Source organism: Polyergus mexicanus, unplaced genomic scaffold (genome assembly GCF_030449975.1).
Source record: "Polyergus mexicanus isolate NDT 795.1 unplaced genomic scaffold, iyPolMexi1.0 SCAF_8, whole genome shotgun sequence".
Taxonomy (NCBI): Eukaryota; Metazoa; Arthropoda; class Insecta; order Hymenoptera; family Formicidae; genus Polyergus; species Polyergus mexicanus.
Window position 1 is genome coordinate 6,278,884 of NW_027223328.1, and position 19,337 is coordinate 6,298,220.

A 19,337-nucleotide genomic window follows, 5' to 3' on the forward strand; every position below is an offset into this window, starting at 1 on the left:
AGAACGGTCCCCTTTCTCAGCACCGCCACCTCCTTTACGACAAATTTCATCCCGACGAAGAATCCTTGTAGGTCCACGAACGTTGGTACGGACATGACGTTTTTTATATCAACACGTCGAGAAGAAGAAGACTGCGATTGATCCTGATGTATTATAGATTTTATATCGTCTCATTCTCCCCTCCCCCACACTTAGGTGATTTTGCGCACAACATTGGTCAACGGGTTGTACTGAATCACGCGATCGTGTATGATGAGGCAGTACGCTGTGGTATTCGGCTGCACGTTCTCCTTACACTCGAATTCCAATCTCACATCCACGGTTGCGCTTTTGACCGATTCGTTTTGTCGAGAGCAATCGATGATCACGAATGGACCGTTACGTAAAAATTGCGTGACGGTGAGACTTGGCTCGAGATACTCGTATCCGTAATAATTTTTGCAGAAACGTTGATACGTGTCGTACAAAATCGACCATCTGTTTTTATCGAAATCCAGATTCATATCGTCGTACGGATAACATTCCGAGTTCAGATAGAGTTTCACGTTGGTCAATTTGCAGTCGTCGAATCGACTCGTATCCTCGGACATGACGTTCTTCCGACCTGTCTGCAGAACAAAAACAACGTATCGCGGCTTCTCCAGCTGAGTCGCGGTCTTAATGGGCCACGAATGTTTGGTTGTACGCTGCAATAGCGGAAATTCGTACAGATCCCACGAGCGGAAACCCATACTGAGGTATTGTCCGCTTTCCAAGGCGCGCAGCATCGATAACTTGTTAATCTCGTTCAATACGACGTGCGGCATTCGCCATTGTATCTTGAATATGTCGATCACAGGCTCCAACACCAAATTTCCAATCAGGCAATTGTTATCGTTGCGCGATCGTATTAAGATGAATTCGTGACGAGCGTTAATCACCACGCGCCTGTAATCCTCGCAAAATCCCAATAACATGTAGAGCGGTACGCAAAAATTAAAGTATCCATTCGTGTTAATAGGCGAATCCCAGCCGGCCTTTCTCATAATCACGGTTCTATCGGATGATATCGTTACATAGTTCTTGAGTGTGCTGGTTATTCCCACATTTCTGCTACGATCAATCTCCACACCGTCGAGTTCGTATCGAATCTCATCAAACATGAACGCGATGCAATTATTCCCCAGTACAACATCAAACCCTTCAGCTGGTTTGTTTATCACTAGTTTTCCCTCGATGTACAGAAAACTCTCATACGGCAAAGTATACAGATCCTGTTGTTGTATGGGTATTCGTATCTCATCGCTGTGCTCAAACGTCGTATTGGCGTACGGGTTGTACGTGTGAGTCTCGATCTTGACGATACGATCGTCAAAGACCGGTTCACCTCCGATATTAAGGATATCGGTCATGTTTTCTTAGATATTTCGCACCGCGAATCCCAAAGATTGTAAAAATTTAACGTTTGATGCGTTGAGCTTCTTTCTGATCTTTTTAGCGCAACCTAATGATGGTGATGATGATGATGATGATGATGATCGGATGATATCATCAATCGGTACTCGATCTTCGTAACGTTCCGTCCGAAATATCGCACCAATTCATTCGGCGGTCGAAGATTACCAAAACCATCGAAATATATAGCACGATTTCCCCTCTTTGCGTACGCTACCCAATGAGTACCCGGTCCTTTGGTGATATCCAAATTCACGATGCCGCTCTCGTTCCGATATATACCACCGATCGGTAACGAATCACGCATGAAAACCCCTCTAAAGTACGGTATACGCATACGTTTCGCCAATTGTTCTAATTGTATGTTTGTTGTCACACCCGTGGGCATTTTTAGCGTCTTTTCGACGTTTTTTTTTTTTCTTCGTTGCCACTCCTTGTCCACGTTTGTACGGACCGAGATACAGTCCCTGTCCGTATTTATACGGAGCGAGATAAAGTCCGCTGCCTTCCATCGCGCGATCGTGACGTTGCAGCTCCTCCAACTGATGGCGCGCGGCTTTGCTGTCGTTCACCGCCTTGGCCACGCCGGCCGCTCCACCGATCAAGGATCCGAGCGCGCCCAACATTGGTAGAATCGGCAATACACCGCCTCGTTTCGCTGTCGGAAGTATCCGTTTTCTCGTCGGCCTTTTCCGCGTAGTCCTCATCTTCGTCTTCGTCTTCGTCTTCGTCTTCGTCTTCGTCTTCGTCTTCGTCTTCATACCCATACCGATTTTTGTCTTGGTTTTCATCGCTGCCCAAACAGCTGTGGCTGCGGCTCTCTCACCGAGAGTCGAATCTTTCGCAACGATGCGTTTTCGCGCTCTCTCGGCGAGTATCTTGTCAGCCGCGTGTCTCTCGGTGAGATCGTTGCTCCGGGAGTACGCTATATCGTGCTCGCAGCACGCCGCGTCCAATGGATTTATACCCCGATTACCTCTCGCCAATCGTTTTTCCAAATGAGTGCCCGGACCGCAAAACTGATCGCCGGGAATATGTAACTCGAAAGGAAGTGCGTTTATCGCACGATTTAAGAAACCACAACCTCTTATAATTTTTCCTGGCATTTGTCACAATTTTTTATTAACGGTGTTGGACCGTCGATGTGCGTTCGCTGCCACGGTTGATTGTAATGTTCGTAACAGCGTCGATATTGTTGAACCTCTGAGTCAGCTTTTATATGTTCGGGAAGCTTGTCCCACATGTAGTGGACGTGATCGCCGCACATTCGCTACAGAACGACTTTCGGCACAAATTGTAACTGTTCGGCGCTCAAATTGCAAATATCGGAAGGTCTCAACAGCAGCACGAACATTTTTGTTACTGAGCGATTTGCGGTTCCGCGCATCTATAAATAGGCGTTCGATCCAGCATTCCTCAGTCGACAGTGTGAAAATGAGATTCGTGCGACAACCTTTGGCGATACGCGTGACGAATTGCGACGACAGATTACGATCGATGGGGGACAACGCGGAGATGCGCAAGCATGGTACGATGCTACCGACTACTATACGCGCGATCGTTTGTGGCCCCTCGAATTGTGGTAAAACCAACGTTCTAATAAGCCTGCTGGAAAGTCCGCACGGTGTACGTTTCGAAAACGTGTACGTGTACTCGAAGTCGTTGCAACAACCGAAATATCGATATCTGGAAAATTTGTTGACATCGATCGACGAAATCGGCTACTTCACATTCTCCAACAACAGTGACGTCATTCCGCCGAGCGAGGCGCGTCCAAACTCGATCTTCGTGTTCGATGACGTGGCATGCGATAAGCAAAATGCGGTGAGAGAGTATTTTTCAATGGGTCGACACTCGAGCGTCGACTGCTTTTATCTCTGTCAGACGTACGCGAGAATACCTAAACATCTAATACGCGACAACGCGAACCTGCTGATCCTGTTCAAACAGGATGGTACCAACCTGAAACACGTGTACAACGATCACGTGAATACCGACATGCCGTACGATGAATTTTGCGCGTTGTGTCGCGATTGTTGGCAGCGCAAGTACGGATTCGTAGTAATAGACAAGGACAGTTCGCTCAACGATGGTCGATACAGAAAAGGATTTAACGTGTTCGCGATACCGCAAAACGATTAGTTGTTGCCGATACTTCGTCGAGGTGAAACGTGAAAGAGAGATTGACATTTTTGTTTTTCCGCGATGGCTGCGATCGATCAGAACGAGGATATTCGCGAGCGCGAGAAGATTGCGAGGGCAATTGTGAAAACTAGCGAATCGATTCGCAAGAAACATCGCGCTTTGAAGACCGGTAAGATCGAGGAGGATATCGTGTTGGATAGGCGCTTTAGACCTCTCATCGAGCCGTTACAAAAGATCGTCGACAACTCTAGTTCGATCGCGGTGAAGAACGAGCCTGCGAGTAACACCGACGCGGGAATCGAAGCGTTGTCCATCCCGAAGCGCGAGAAGGATGATGATGATGTGACACCGCAAAAGAGAAAACGATCAAACGTCAGGTCGGATCGCTCACCGACACCGCATAAATCGAAACGATCGGACGCTCCACTGGATGTACCGCTGATAACCTCTACACCGTCCGCGTCAATGAGAACTATACAACCTATGATGCCCGAATTATTCAAGAGCCAGGATGTTTTTGAAACCACGGACGACTCGCTCATAACATCCGTTCGAAATCAGTTGCAAACGCCGGAAGGTCAAGAAACATTGCGAGATCAATTAGGTCCACTGGGTCAAAGGTACATCTGGCCTATCTTGAGTGGCGATCAAGAGAGCGGTATAGACAACGTGTACGGTGTTTATCTCGGCAAGAATGGAATGATGTTCGGTAATAAACGTTTTGACGTGGACAACGCGGATAGCATAATTATCGACGGCATACGATACGTCGGCACACCTGGTCTTTACGAGTTGATCTTTAAGAAATTTCCTGATGATGTCATCTATACGGAGGATGATAAGCAAACGTACAAGAGCATGCTGTTGACGACGAGCGCGCATAAACGCAATCACGATGCGCACGGTCGATTACTGAGTAACAGGGGATACAAGTACAAAGAAATAATCGCAAAGTTGATACCGATCGAACCCAAAAGAACAAAATCCGGAAAGGGATTATTCGCGCCTCGCGAAATGACGCTAACCGACAACAAGATTAACTACGTGTACTGGGACGATCCCAACGAGCTGGTGGATCGTCTACGATTGCTCGATGCTTCGCACCAAGCGGGTCACAACGGTCACGACAACGAGATCTTGTCGATCATCGAGGAACTTCGCGAAGCCGGCATTATTATAAATTAAACGGTGTCTCGACAAAACTAATCAATCGATCGACCGACATCGCTCGCATCGATGATGCATATCAACAAATTTGGGATATCCGAGCAGAGTAGAGACGTGACGAACGTCATTTCGTACCGTCGATGGAGTGGATTAATGAGAAGTTTCGTGCGCGATAACGCTCTGTGTCGCACCGTTACGGACTTTGACGCGAGGTCGCGCAAGATTCGTCGTGTAGCGCAACCTGTGGCTGATACCGACGTCGTCAACAAACTGTACGTGGATCAGTGCGTTAAAACGTTGAGAAATCAACTGAAAGAGTCAGACGAGAAGCTTGCTTTGTTCGAGAAAGACTCTGATAAACGAGCTTCGGCATGCGAATATCGCTAGATTAGAAACGCCAACGAACGACGACGAAACGTCAACAAACGCTAACGAAACGTCAACGAAACGACGACGAAGCGTCAACGAAACGCCAACGAACGACGACGAAACGTCAACAAACACCAACGAAACGTCAACGAAACGTCAACGAACGACAACGAAACGACGACGAAACGCCAACGAAACGCTAACAAACGACGACGAAACGTCAACGAACAACAATGGACAGCAACAAACGGATCAAGAACGGCTACGAACGGCTGACGAACGACAGCGGACGACAACGTACGATTCAAGAACGGTTATTGGACGGTTATCTAACAGCTCAGGAACGGGTCAGGAACGGCTACGAACGAATCAGGAACGACTACCAGACGGGTCAGGAACGGCTACGAACGGCTATCGAACGACAACGAATGGTAGCGGATGATAAAGAACGACTATTGAATGACAATAAACGGAAATAAACGACTATTAAATGGTTAAAAAAAAAGAAGGGTTAGAGATATAAATCATAATGTAATTTCTTTGCACATATTATTACGCGCCGACTAGCCGTACCGCTAAAAACATGACATCGTTAAAATCCAACGGACGTAAAAATATCGAGAAGCTACGACTCGTCGAGGAACTGCATGCTTCGGCGAGAAGAAATTTTCCCCGAAGACGCGTTATAGTGCGGGGTTACGATGACCTGTGGCAAGCTGACATCGTCGAGATGCGTCCGTACTCTCGTTTCAATAAAGGTTACCACTACATACTCACCGTCATCGATGTGCTGAGCAAGTACGCGTGGGCCGTACCGCTCAAGAGTAAAGGTGGAAGTGAGACGGCTGATGCTATCGCTGAGATAATTCGAGATAGTAAGAGATGCCCGAAAAACATGCAAACCGATATGGGAAAGGAATTTTACAACATCGACGTACAACGTCTCATAAGAAAACACGACATCAATCATTATTCCACGTATTCGGTGTTGAAGGCATCGGTTGTCGAACGATTTAATCGCACGTTAAAGAATGACATGTGGAAAATGTTTACGCTGAACGGAACTTACAAGTGGGTTGACGCGTTGCCGCGACTCGTGTCGGATTACAACGCGCGCAAGCATCGCACTATCGGTATGAGACCTATCGATGTTACCCCCGCGATAGCCGATAAACTTTTAAATACAGTATACAGCAACGTAAAGATTGCGGCAAGATTTAAAATAGATAACCCGGTACGCGTTAGCAAGTATAAGACGATCTTCGAGAAGGGTTACACACCAAATTGGACCACCGAGGTGTTTAAGATTATTAAAGTGCAGCGTACTAATCCCGTAACCTATCTACTCGAGGACTATCGCGGAAAATCTATTGCTGGAGCATTCTACGAATACGAGTTGCATCGCGCGACTTATCCGGACGTGTATCTCGTGGAGAAAGTACTGCGCAGGAAAGGTGACGAGGTTTACGTGAAATGGCTGGGATTCGATGGATCGCACAACTCTTGGATACACAAGGACAATGTGATTTAATTGATTCATACAAATTGTATTTTATTTTAAACATATAAAGTATCTGAAATATGTAAAATATATACAGCATATAAAATATATGTAAGATATATTCAGCATGTAAAATATAAAATATAAAAGAAAGATAGAATTATATTTATTTTGTTTTCCCGATACACACACACACACACACACACACACACACACACACACACACACACATACATACACACACATACATATATACATTATATTATAAGGGTATTCGGAAATGTCCCCACGGTAGCGTGTCGGTCGAATCAGGTACGATATATCGCTTGTCATCGTACGGACTCAGAGCAATTTTTGTCTCGCTGATTGTATACACTTCGTGCAATTTGGATCTTATGCAAGACTGTCGTCGAGTCATCTCAATTTCATCGCGCAGACACCGCGTGTAATCGTCGAACGTTATCGTTCTCGCTACGACGTTACTCTTGACACCTTTAACCTTTTTTGTATCTTTTTTATTATCTACTCGCAATGCATACATTTTTGCTCTAAGCCCGACAAATTCAGTCATGATCGCACCATTATTCTCGTCCTTCATCAAACCCGGCACTTTCTTGTTCTCGAGCGGTATACCGTACGCATTGTTAACCGGATAATCGCTCGTGTCGAATTTAGCAATATCGCGTTTCATGTTCTTGTACACATCCTCGCACTCGATGTGATAAATTAAACTATCTGTATCGGTGTACATTATTTTACATTTCTCTCGATATAACGGTACCATGTATTCGTGATGAAATTCATACAAACACGTTTTAGAAATGTCGAGGATGCACATGCCGACGTAGATCGGTTTATTGAATTTTATCTCGAATTTGCACAATTCGACAGCGATCAAATTTTCCGAAAAGACGCTTCTGCTGTGAAAATTTGGTTTCGCGATCATCGCCTCCGCGCCATATCGTCCATCCCACTTTGTTAATAATTTTACATCGACCTGATTGCGCACGTTTTCCATAGTTTTACCGAATACCGCGTTGTTCATTAACTTGTACAGATTTTTCTCGAAATCGTTTGTCGCGCGCGTTCTAAACCGGGTGTTGAGTTCGATGTAATCGCGAAGCCATGCGGATTGAACGAATTGCAATACGCGATGTATCTTTGCGACGCGAAGGCCGTGACGTGTGCATTGTTGTAGGTTGCGATAGTGTATGACATAACGCTTCTTATCGTATAAGGTTGCGAGGAGTTTGTCTTGCCGCTTGCCAGGCGGCTTATCGCGCGTCGGACAGAACGGTAGGTCAGCGTGCGCATCGTGAAGATGTTGCGGATACTCTAGATCAACCTCGAGAATAAAACCTATGGGCGAATCCGAAGCGATTGCGCTAACGTCAAAGTCAGAGATATCGTCGACCCATCGAAATTCGGCATAGGGCAGCGGTTGACACATCGCCCAACCGTACAAGTTGTTTACATCGAAATACATCATGTACGATGACGGTTTCGATGGATCGTAAGACGGCGTGTACTTGTTATTGGCTCGCGCGTATCTGCCGGAACATTGACTCAGGCCACCGCGTATTCCCCGTTCGATAAACATAACCATATCGATATCAGTAAGTAATTCGAACGTAATATTCGTATGTTTTAACATGGCGTCCCACGTGTATCCGGGAAGAGTATAATAATACGCGGGGTCGAGCCCATAACTCTCGATACATTTGTCGCGGAAATTTTCAAAAATATCTGCCAATAACAAGACATCCGTTTTTAAATACAGATCGCTGTATTCGCCCAAGGTTCGTAGGGAGAACCGCCTCCAGACGTTTTTAGCGTGTGCGTAATCGCTCTCGGATACGGTGTCACCGGTCAAAGAACTGTAAAATGATTCGCGCGGTGGTAAACATGTATCGTGCAACCTATCGACACAGTCAATGTATTCGTATGGGAAAATACCTTTTCGCGTCAATAAATTGAACTCTTCAATTGATAAATTTTGAAATTCCGATTTTAAAATTTGAAGTTTATCATTATTTAAAAACGATGCCAATTTTTCGAGACTAGTACTGAGAAATTTGTATGAATCGATGAACCGTAACTTTATATCGTTTCGCCAATCTGATTTTTCAACGGTATCTTTAACTTTAACTTTAACATGTTTCGTGAATAAAATATACTTTTCTTTTGTTATCGGTAGTACGTCGATCGAGCCTTCGAACGCGGTAGCTATTTCTTTGATGATAAAATGTGAATCGTAACCGGATAAATTGTGAAATACTATAGGAATGCAAAAAGAGTCTTTATAATTTAAATTGCAGTTTGAATGCGCGGGACCTCGATACCGCCCGGTAAGATGGCAATGATCGCGTACGCGTGTATCGTCTTGCGCGAACGGTTTTTCGCAAATGTGACAGTGTGTCGCGCTGTGAAATTTTTCCCGCTCATCTCGCGTTAAATTTACCATGGGGACATTCATGGTTAAAATAGTTTTTACGCGTTGCGCTAAATTTTTTAATTTTTCTGCGAACCACGAAACGCAATCGATACTACGGCGAGAATGATACGCGGATAACGATTCGTCGTACGAACAATGTACATAATAAGCTACGCTAAATACTTGATGATGCTGAAACGTGTACGTAGACGTCCTCGGATCACCGTCGGTCTTCCTCAGCACGCACTCCAAGTCGGCGTATACGACGAAGGGAAGTCGCTCCTTTCTGTTGTAGTTGTTGAACGCGAGCCACTTGTCTTTATCGCTTGGTAACCGGATGGCGCACTCGTTCATTTCTCGGCAATCTACAATGTGCGACTGCAACTTGTCGTCCGATCCAAAATAGTGTAAACATCTGTAAAAATGGAAATAATTAATTTTTCTATCGTATATATATATATATATATATTGCATTTTTATTAAATATACGTACCGATCGCAGATATATTTTTGGCCATTACGTTTGCTCAGTTGCGAGCTCACGAGGCGGGATAAATTCTTGATCCACGCGAAATGTCCGAGGTCTTGCGAATCTTGTATATACAACAAGTTGACGTGTCTATCCTTCTTTTGCTCGCTCAGACGTATCGGGATAATGTTATTTTCTTTCTCTTTCTCTTTCTCGATGCAGTATACATTTATCGAAATGTCATTATAAAGTTCAAATTTTTTAATTTGACTCAATGTCATCGGAAATTCAATGTTCTGGAGATTTAGCACTGTCGCATAATGTGGATACGAAGACTCCCGACCTACGTCTCGTGCAGCTGGATACAAAGCAGCGATCACTGCCCACGCGAAACACGCATTGTCTTTGGATTGCACGTTTATTACCGCTCTCTTCATTGTTATTTCTCGCGGTAATTTAATATGGCACCCCGCGCGCATTGGATTATATTTATTTATATTTACAGTTAAATCGAGAATTCGCGACAATGCCCACCCACTATCGCGTTCTTGAAATTCTTCGAGCGAGGCAAGCGTGGGCTCGACGACGCGTCGCTCGTACCACTCGTGTAAATCGGACGTGCGAAAGAGTTCACAGTTTCTCGTATTTACACTTTTATTTGTCCGTTTATCACCCGACACGAATTCACCATTGAACACAGTGTTCACTTTCACATTAAAGTGTTTTTTCAGCACATTTTTCACGTGTTCGAGTACAATGTCTTTGGCGTCCTCGAGAAATTGTCGCGGTTCGATATAATCTGCGTTAATCACCGCACCGGTCAGTATACGGCTTTCAAACGCCGTATCAATCTCCCGCCAAATAAGTCTTTCCGCGGTATTGTCACCACTGTAATCACCACCGCTGTGTATAAACCGTCTCTCTAATCGAGTCCTCGCACCCTCGAGTCGCGCGATTCTAGCCACCAAAGATTGCCGAACTCCGATCGAGAGCCGCGGACGCTTGATACGACTGCATTCCTCGAGCTGTTTGATAAATTCTTCGCATCGCTGCGCCCATGCAAAATACTCGTCCAAAGTGGTGACTTGATGCGACAGCTCCAACAAGTCACGTTCAGTCTGCTCGGAGTTTTCCATGTTTTTTTTTTTTTTTTTTTTTGTTTTACTGTGTGCAAATCGGACATATGTTGCACGGCATTACCTGATATAATGCTTGTCTGCAATTGGAGCAGGATCGACCACTTATTACGTCGTACAGTTCAGTTACATGCTTCCGAACAGCATACATGTATCCATAGTCAGTGTCTGCTATAGCTATCATACACGAAGCACATACAGCATAATCACTACCCGTAGAATAATAAAAGTATATGGCGCAAAATTTTGTACGTCCGTTCAACGCAATAATTTCTGAATGAAACACTGTCTTCTCAACAATTTCCGTGAGGTCCTCGCTTTGATCGCTGTTGTAATCACTGTCGTCTGATAATGCGTGATCTTCATCAGACGACTCGTCTAGTATTGCCTCAAAATTATTTATTTCCATCCTTCGCAGATTGGCAGAGTGTCACTCTGGTCGCCGTTGAACACTTGACACACACACACACAAAAATTATAAAGAATCCACTATACTTTTTAAACGTAAAATCTGATCGCCGTCAAACACTTGGCGCACAAAACTTTTTTAACCGATGTATACACTTTCAAATCGTGTACTATTATAATTTTGACACCCTTCGTTCTTCATTTATATATATTTCATCTATCACCTTTAAACGGCTCTTCTTAGAAAAATTGCGTGGGAGTAAGGTCTCTCTAAGATTTAACGAATTGGACTTGTGCATAAGTGGGGATCTTCCAACTTTAATAAGTTAAAAATCATGCCAGTGTTCTCATTAGACGGGGTGTTTCTCCTACTTATCGTATTTTACTCGTAGTAATCGTCGATTGGTGCGTTTGGATATCGGTTCGAGGGTTCCTTCGCACGTGATCATGTTAGAGAAAATTCTATTTTCTTATGAGTATTTTTATTGCTGCGGATCCAGCCGTGTGTATTGAATATTTCGTTAGAAAAAATTATTGTCATTATGTGCAGCTGTGCTTGTTGGGTATTTTGTTAGAAGAACTTTATTATCTAGTCGGTATCTTTTAGTTTTCCACCAAAAAAATTCCACTAATCTTTTATCTTTTTTTTTTTATATTTTTTATTTGTTTTTTTTCTTTTCTTTATCCTCTTCCTAGAAAAGAAATGAAGAGGACACCGCGCCGATTCGGTCGCACGTGCAATCTTGCGAGACGCTATTTGTTCATAATATAATATAAATATAATAACCCGCCTTTGTAATACACCGCGCCGATTCGGCCGCACGTGCAATCTTACGAGACGCTATTTGTTTATAATATATAATATAATATAATATAAATATAATATAATGTAAATTCGAGGATCCGGACATCGGCATCCCATCTTTGTAATACATAAGCCGATTATAAACATATCCCGACCCCCAATAAACCCATCTTCCTAGAAAAATGAAAAGGATAATGTTTTTTTTTTGTTTCTGTTTGAAAAACTATATTACCTTGTCGGCATTCCCCCGCGCCGCCAAAATCCCCCTCCGCCCGCGTGACGTCATGCCCCCTCGCCCGCACGGTTTCCCCTCGCCCCGCATACCCCTCGGAGGACCAGCGTTAGAACTCTCCTAGTTCTACTACTTATAAGAAGAAATACAAATTAAAATTTTAAGTGTTGCAATATTTCAAACATTTTAATTTTATTAATTATCTTTTTTCGTTAATATTATATCAACAAGACTAGACTAGACTATGATAAGTTAATTGTCGCTATAATTCAAAGAATCTTTATAATCATTATATAATTTATAAAAGACAAATCATGTTTTTAGAAAGAGATTATGATTTCGGCTTGTATATAATTAAATTAAATCTTTAAAATCTAGATTCACATATACATATATATTTCATTTTATCTGAAACATATTAATATTTTTATCAATACATACAAACATACAAGAAATTTTTACGTTTAAACATGACATAATTTATTACAAAATATAAAACTTATAATATCTAATAAAATTCGTATTAGGTATACACTACTACATTATACATTATGTACAATATAACAATTGTTTGATATACATGAGATTATAATAAAATTATAATATTTCGGGACACTATCTCTATCCCTCATCCTGAATACTTTGTACGTATAAAAAACTAATTTGTCGATATAAAAAATGTAGTTTGAATACTGCAGACTTACAATTGAAATAGTGTATTATAATATCATAAAAACTATTTATTCTCTCATAACATTTTAACTTATTAAAATTATATAAATTTAAATCTCTGGTATAAGACGATGTATTAAAATGATGAAATCTATTTTCTATAAGAACCTGTTTACATATATATATTTAACCAAAACATGAGATTTCATAGTAACTTATATGAGATACAGACTCATTCCTAAAGTTATCATAAATTATATATTTGTATTTATAGTTGTTGCTGCTTGTAAGCTATATTAGGATTCTAACTTCTGTTTTCAGTTTTAGCAAGATTTAAATTTATATTATTAATATATATATATATATATATATTGTACAAATATATACTTATCACATATTCATGTATTTATTATGTTTCAATTTTTAATCATGAATTATGTAAGACTAGAGAAAGACATGTGGATCAGATTATAGGAAAATGGAATGATACAAAATAAATTTGCGATAATAAAATTTCACTCAATGCAAAGTATCATTGAGTTCTGTAATATTACTACCACTTCTACTTGCATTACTAGACAACTGCAATTTTGACACTTTCTCCAACATGTAGTCATCGTCTGTAACAATCAACATGACAAATGAGTAAGTTGGAGAAATTTGCATGCAAATTGAAATTATGTCTAATTTTTACATTAAACATACATTTTGCATATATGTGTGTGCGCGCAATTATATTAATGTATATTAATTATACTAATTACGTTAATTTAATATAAATTTTTATTTTTTTATATATCTTTTTCTAGTTATTTCATTATTACCTGATTCATTATCGCTCTGTTGGCGAGGTGAAAATTTACATCCTCGTGCTACATAATACTTCAGTTTGTCTACACTGGCTAAAATTAAACCGAGGAACGGCGGTGAGGGTTTTAAAGGCCTTGATAGATACTCAGGATGAAACTGCGTAGCTACATAATAACTATGTCCTTCCAATTCAGCGATTTCCATTCGTATATTTTCATCGTCATCACGACCTATTAAACAAAATGTTAGACTATATAGTATATATATATATATATATATATATATATATATATATATTGTATTATCTCAATTATGTATAATTAAGGTTGTCTATTATATTTACCAAAACTATAACTTTATTGTGTGTGAAAAAATGCAATATAACTCACCTACAAATTTTAAACCAGCTGCTTCTAAATCTGGAACATAATCCGGATTTATTTCATATCTATGCCTGTGTCTTTCTTCTATGACATCTTTATTTTCATACAATTTCTCTGTACAGAAAAATATAAAAATAAAATAATATATATATATATATATATATTAAGAATATATCATATATTGTGGCATTGAAAAAAGAAAATTGATCTCAAGTTGAAACATGGATTCTGGTACTTACTTAGGACAGAATTATTGTTACAGAAACGCGTTTGTCTTTTGCCAAGCCTCATAGTTCCCCCCATAATTCCCTGATTGTGCTCTGGCATGTCTATTACCACGGGACTACTAGTATGTGGATCAATTTCTGTAGAGTTCGCCGATTGGAGATTCAATACGTTTCGCGCGAATTCAATGACTGCCGCTTGTAGACCCAGACAGATGCCGAGAAACGGTTTGTTGTTTGTTCTACACCATCGACAGGCCTCCATCTTTCCTTCCAATCCTCTTTTACCGAAGCCACCTGGTACAATAATGCCACTAAACACAACAAATGTATCTTCATTAAAAATTATGGATATAAGAGAAGTACAGAACCATAAAAATATATTGAAATATTTACCTGCTTTTACAAAGCTGTTGCCAAGCCTCATGATACAAGACTGGATTTTCCATTAATGTAATTTGCTCTAGATTAGCAGCTTCAATAAACTGCAATAATATTATTGCATAATCATTCAAAAAATAATAGTACAATATGATTATGTAATATGTATAAAATTATATATATTTCAAATAATTACGACACAGTACCGTCAATTTCAATTTATAACCGGCCTCAATGGCAGCATGTTGCAACGCTTTTGTAACAGAAGCGTAGGAATCCTCGAGTTTTGTATATTTGCCCACTAGAGCGATGTTAACATCTTTCCAATGATCCACGCGATCAGCTAAATCTCGCCATTTTCGCATGAAGAAACGCGGACGCGGTATTCCGATATTCAGTTGCAATCGATCATTGAGAAACTCTATAACGCCTTGATATTCCATAAGAAGTGGTACTCGATATATGGATGTTAAGTCGTGAATAGTGATAACCTGATCAAAATATTTGATGTCACTTAATGTTGATATCAATTAATTACTTACTTTCAAACATTAACAATTTTAATTAATCAATTACGATACAGTTTATTTCTTCATTAAAAATATTTTTGATAATTACCTGCTCTCGAGCGACATGACAGAAATTTGAAATTTTTTCTTTGGCAGAATTGCCAATAGGCGTTTCCGATCTACAAACTATTAGATCGGGTGATAAACCTAATCCACGTAACTCCCTCACACTAGATTGCGTTGGTTTCGTCTTGGGTTCACCCGTTGATTTTGGCTAAAAAGTATTTTATATCTCAATAATTACTCAGAAATTATCTTCACAAAAACGTTTAGGGAGTTTCACAAAAATTAATTATGCATTTATTATTGTATGCACATAAAATATAGAAGAGATATGTAAACGAGAATGTAACCTGTGTGTAAAGATTGTAGGCATGTAACGCAGTTACCTGCGGCACTAAAGACACATGGGCAACACAGAAGTTTTCTTTCTTCACTCTAAATTGAAATTGCCTAAATGCTTCTACAAACGGCATCCCCTCTATGTCGCCTATTGTGCCACCTAATTCCACTATGCAAACCTGTAAAGCATTATTAATAAATTATGTAATTAGAATTATATATCACAAATATATAAAGAATATTATGTAAATTAATATTTTTACATATCTTATGGAATTATGTAACATTATATATTATAATAATTCATATTATTAGCAATACCTCTGGTTTAGCTCCATCTTCTGTTACAGACTGATTCGCAACTCTTTCCACCCACTCCTGAATAGCATCAGTGATGTGAGGTACAACTAAAAAATAATATCAATCTTTATTAATTTGTACAAAAATTGTGTTTTTCTCTCTCTTTCTCTTTCTTATATATAAATATGCGATATTATATAAATAGAGATATACCTTGTACTGTTTTTCCTAGATAATCTCCGTGTCTCTCTTTTGTAATAACATGTTGATAAATTTTTCCCGTTGTTATATTATTGTCCTTATGAAGAGTGATATCCAGAAAACGCTCGTAATTGCCCAAATCAAGATCCACTTCACCACCATCATCGAGTACATAAACTTCTCCTGTTGTACAGAGTAAACAGAAACTTTCCAGTAAGTAACATAAGCAAAATTAAAAAACTGACAGCGGATGTTTCTATAAAAACCCAGTAACATAAGATTTTCCCTTCGAGGAATGTTTTTACCGCTTACTTGACTGAACAATGGAATGTGGTGATAAGCATCAAGCTTCATTGGACATTAGAAACCATTTCTAAAGGATGAATGAAATTATGCAAACATATTTATATAACAATTACTATATTTTAATAATTAAAATAATTTGTTGATCAATAATAATTTTTAATTGTTCAATCACAGTTAATTGTTTCAGATATATTATTAAACTTTATCTGTATAATAGTTGAAACTATATGAAAAATAATTTAGTACTAATTTGATCCTATATGCAATTAATTTAATCATATATAATTTTATAAAAAATGTTAAAAATGTTATTATTGTTGTGCCTCCAGAGAGGCACGGTAGTTGGTATCGTTTGCCGGAAGGAATTTGGGAATTCGGGCTCCGCCTGAGAACTTCACTTGTTGTTGTTTGTTTAAAATGACACCTTTTCAGTTAAATAAACATATTAATATCTATTTTATTTGTGACTTGATTACAATGTTCCCGCACTTTCGCTCGCGTCGCGTATCACGATAACGGATATCTTAACGTGCGCGTGTCTAGAGTCGAGTTTCGGTCTTGAGACTCGCCTCTCGCTTCTTCGTATATATTTCTGCCGACTGCGTGGCTATTCATTATTTTAATAATTATTGATACTTGTTTTGACACTCGCGGTTGTTAGAGATATTGCTCGCGTAAAGGAATAAAGATTGCCCGTTTGGTAGTTATTGTGACTACCCGCGTAATATTAATTAATGATCAAGATTGCCCGCGTAATATTAATGGTAAAGACTGCCCCGCCGTTCGTTAGCGGTGGGCCTTTTTATTAACTCCCCTTGGCTTCCCGGGAGGGCGTCGTTTAGCGACAAGGCTGTGTGTCGTGTCGCTTGATTTTGGCAATATCCGAATGCAAGCTAAGAAGTTCTAAGTAGGACTTCTTTGCTTGCACTTTCGCAATTTCTTTATTCCTTTTTATTTCGCCTTTAAGTAGGACTTCTACGTTGCATTTTCGCAATGTCCTTCTTCCGTTTGCCCTGATTTCCGCATTTTCGCAATGAAATGATTGCACGGTCGCTCGGGCTTAGCGCGTGGCTCGCGTTGTCAGCGCTTTGTTCGGTCAACGCTCGTAACGTGATCTGTATTCGCTTTACACGTTGAGCAATCATATAAAATAATATGTATTTAGAATAATATATTTAATAATTCATGTATAGCCTGTTCGGGCTATAACATTATATTACTTTAATTTTATTAATAATATATAATATAATTATATAATTTTTAAAAATAAGACATACATCAATTTTAACATCAATTTTAATGTTACTTTTTTTATTGTGCTTTTTCTCTCCAGCTCTACATTTTCTATCTACATTTTTTTGAATGTAGGAAATGCATGTATAGAACCGGAAGATGCCTAAAAACATATTCAGATGGATTCGTATAGTGTAGAATATTTGCATAGAAAATTAAATTAACTTGGGGCTTAAAATGAATATTCTTCTATTATTGCACTATATACAATATATATATATATATATATATATATATATATATATATATATATATGTATATATATATATATATATATACAGGGTGATCCATTTTAAAAGTTTTCCCCTCATAATTTTTCAGGATCAACGTTTGAAGGAAAACGACTCGGATAAAAGTTGTAGGGAACAAAGGGGGCTATCTAATAATGATCTTGAATTTGACATTAATGATCATTTTCAAGGTCATATAAAGGTCAACTTTCGTTTTTTAAATATAACTCCCTATTTTTTATTACATATTCTTGTAGCTTATGTCGAGAGCTTTCCAAAACACTATAATAAAGTATTTTTTCATAAGTACTTTTTGAGTTATTTTATATTTTAATCTGATATATTTTGATATAAAAAATAAATTATTTCGTAAAATATTCAGTTTGCAATAATCTTACCGTAATACTTTTATGTACAGAATAATGAGACAAATCAATTAGTGTCACAAAAAACAAATAATTATTTAAAAAAATATTTACATTGTATTGTAAATAATTTTCTTAGAAACAATAATTTTTTTATACTAATTGATTTGTCTCATTATTTTGTACATAAAAGTATTACGGTAAGATTATCGAAAACTAAATATTTTTCGAGATATTTAATTTTTTAAATATATACAGTCAAAATATGTCAGATTAAAATATAAAATAACTCGAAAAGTACTGAATGAAAATATTCTTTATTATAGTGTTTTGGAAAGCTCTCGACATAAGCTATAAAAATATGCAATAAAAAATAGGGGGTTCCATTTAAGAAATTAAAGATGTCCTTGACTTGACCTTAACGATGCCATTCAAGATCAAACCAATGACACCATCTTATGTTCCCCTCAAAACCATACAATTTTTGTTTAAAACGTTTTTCTCTAAAATGCTTTGTTTTTTTAAAAAAAGGATGTACGGGTGGTCTAGAACAACCATATACAGGGTGTTTCAGAACAATCTTCCATCCTTAAAATGACGTATTCCTGATACGATTCTAAGACAATTTTTCCTTTACCAAAATTTGAATTGAAGCGTATTTTTTGAGTTATAAGCAAAAATAGTTAGCAAATCATGCGTCGAATACAGAAGGCAGGCAGGAGCGGCGCAACGCGCCGCTGCTGACCGTCCGACGCGTGATTATCACCACATGAGTCGCTAACTATTTTACTTTATTAAAGCATAAAATTATGCTTTAAATAAAATTTTGGTAAAGAAAAAAATGTCTTAGAATTACGTCAGGAATACGTAGAGACAGATATATATATATATATATATCTGTCTCTTCCTTCCTTTTACGCACACACTCCACCATACACACATCGCGTGTAGCAATCAGCTGATCGCAGCATCCGACGAGCGGCGATCCGGAACAACTTTTGCTAAAGTGACGTTATTTTAAGAATTACGTATTCGTGACGTAATTCTAAGACATTTCCTTCTTTACTAAAGTTTTATATAAAGCATAATTTTAAGTTATAAGATAGAATAGTTAGCGACTCATGCGGTGGTAATCACGCGTTGGACGGTTGGCTGCGCCGC

General features: G+C 39.1%; 5 protein-coding genes across 5 annotated transcripts; 1 reads left to right on the plus strand and 4 right to left on the minus strand.

The window, feature by feature from the left end:
• Nucleotides 1-191: 191 nt before the first annotated feature.
• LOC138935277 (uncharacterized) lies at nt 192-1,391 on the minus strand. The gene has a single exon (XM_070299726.1). It carries the CDS (start codon nt 1,389-1,391, stop codon nt 192-194), a length of 1,200 nt encoding a protein of 399 aa, XP_070155827.1.
• A 2,248-nt stretch (nt 1,392-3,639) lies between these two features.
• LOC138935278 (uncharacterized) lies at nt 3,640-4,832 on the plus strand. The gene has a single exon (XM_070299727.1). It carries the CDS (start codon nt 3,640-3,642, stop codon nt 4,762-4,764), a length of 1,125 nt encoding a protein of 374 aa, XP_070155828.1. The 3' UTR covers nt 4,765-4,832.
• A 1,974-nt stretch (nt 4,833-6,806) lies between these two features.
• LOC138935681 (uncharacterized) lies at nt 6,807-7,454 on the minus strand. The gene has a single exon (XM_070300443.1). The coding sequence runs from the start codon at nt 7,452-7,454 to the stop codon at nt 6,879-6,881; it is 576 nt and encodes a 191-aa protein (XP_070156544.1). The 3' UTR covers nt 6,807-6,878.
• Nucleotides 7,455-9,127: 1,673 nt separating this feature from the next.
• Nucleotides 9,128-11,064, minus strand: LOC138935279 (uncharacterized). The gene is made up of 4 exons (XM_070299728.1): nt 10,775-11,064; nt 9,544-10,683; nt 9,234-9,465; nt 9,128-9,136 (listed from the first exon to the last, which is right to left on the minus strand). Exons 1-4 carry the CDS (start codon nt 11,062-11,064, stop codon nt 9,128-9,130), a joined length of 1,671 nt encoding a protein of 556 aa, XP_070155829.1.
• A 2,227-nt stretch (nt 11,065-13,291) lies between these two features.
• LOC138935280 (CTP synthase-like) lies at nt 13,292-16,336 on the minus strand. The gene is made up of 11 exons (XM_070299729.1): nt 16,288-16,336; nt 15,995-16,165; nt 15,803-15,888; nt 15,529-15,660; nt 15,189-15,353; nt 14,777-15,061; nt 14,586-14,674; nt 14,205-14,503; nt 13,972-14,079; nt 13,597-13,812; nt 13,292-13,392 (listed from the first exon to the last, which is right to left on the minus strand). The coding sequence occupies exons 1-11, from the start codon at nt 16,334-16,336 to the stop codon at nt 13,292-13,294; spliced, it is 1,701 nt and encodes a 566-aa protein (XP_070155830.1).
• Nucleotides 16,337-19,337: the final 3,001 nt, after the last annotated feature.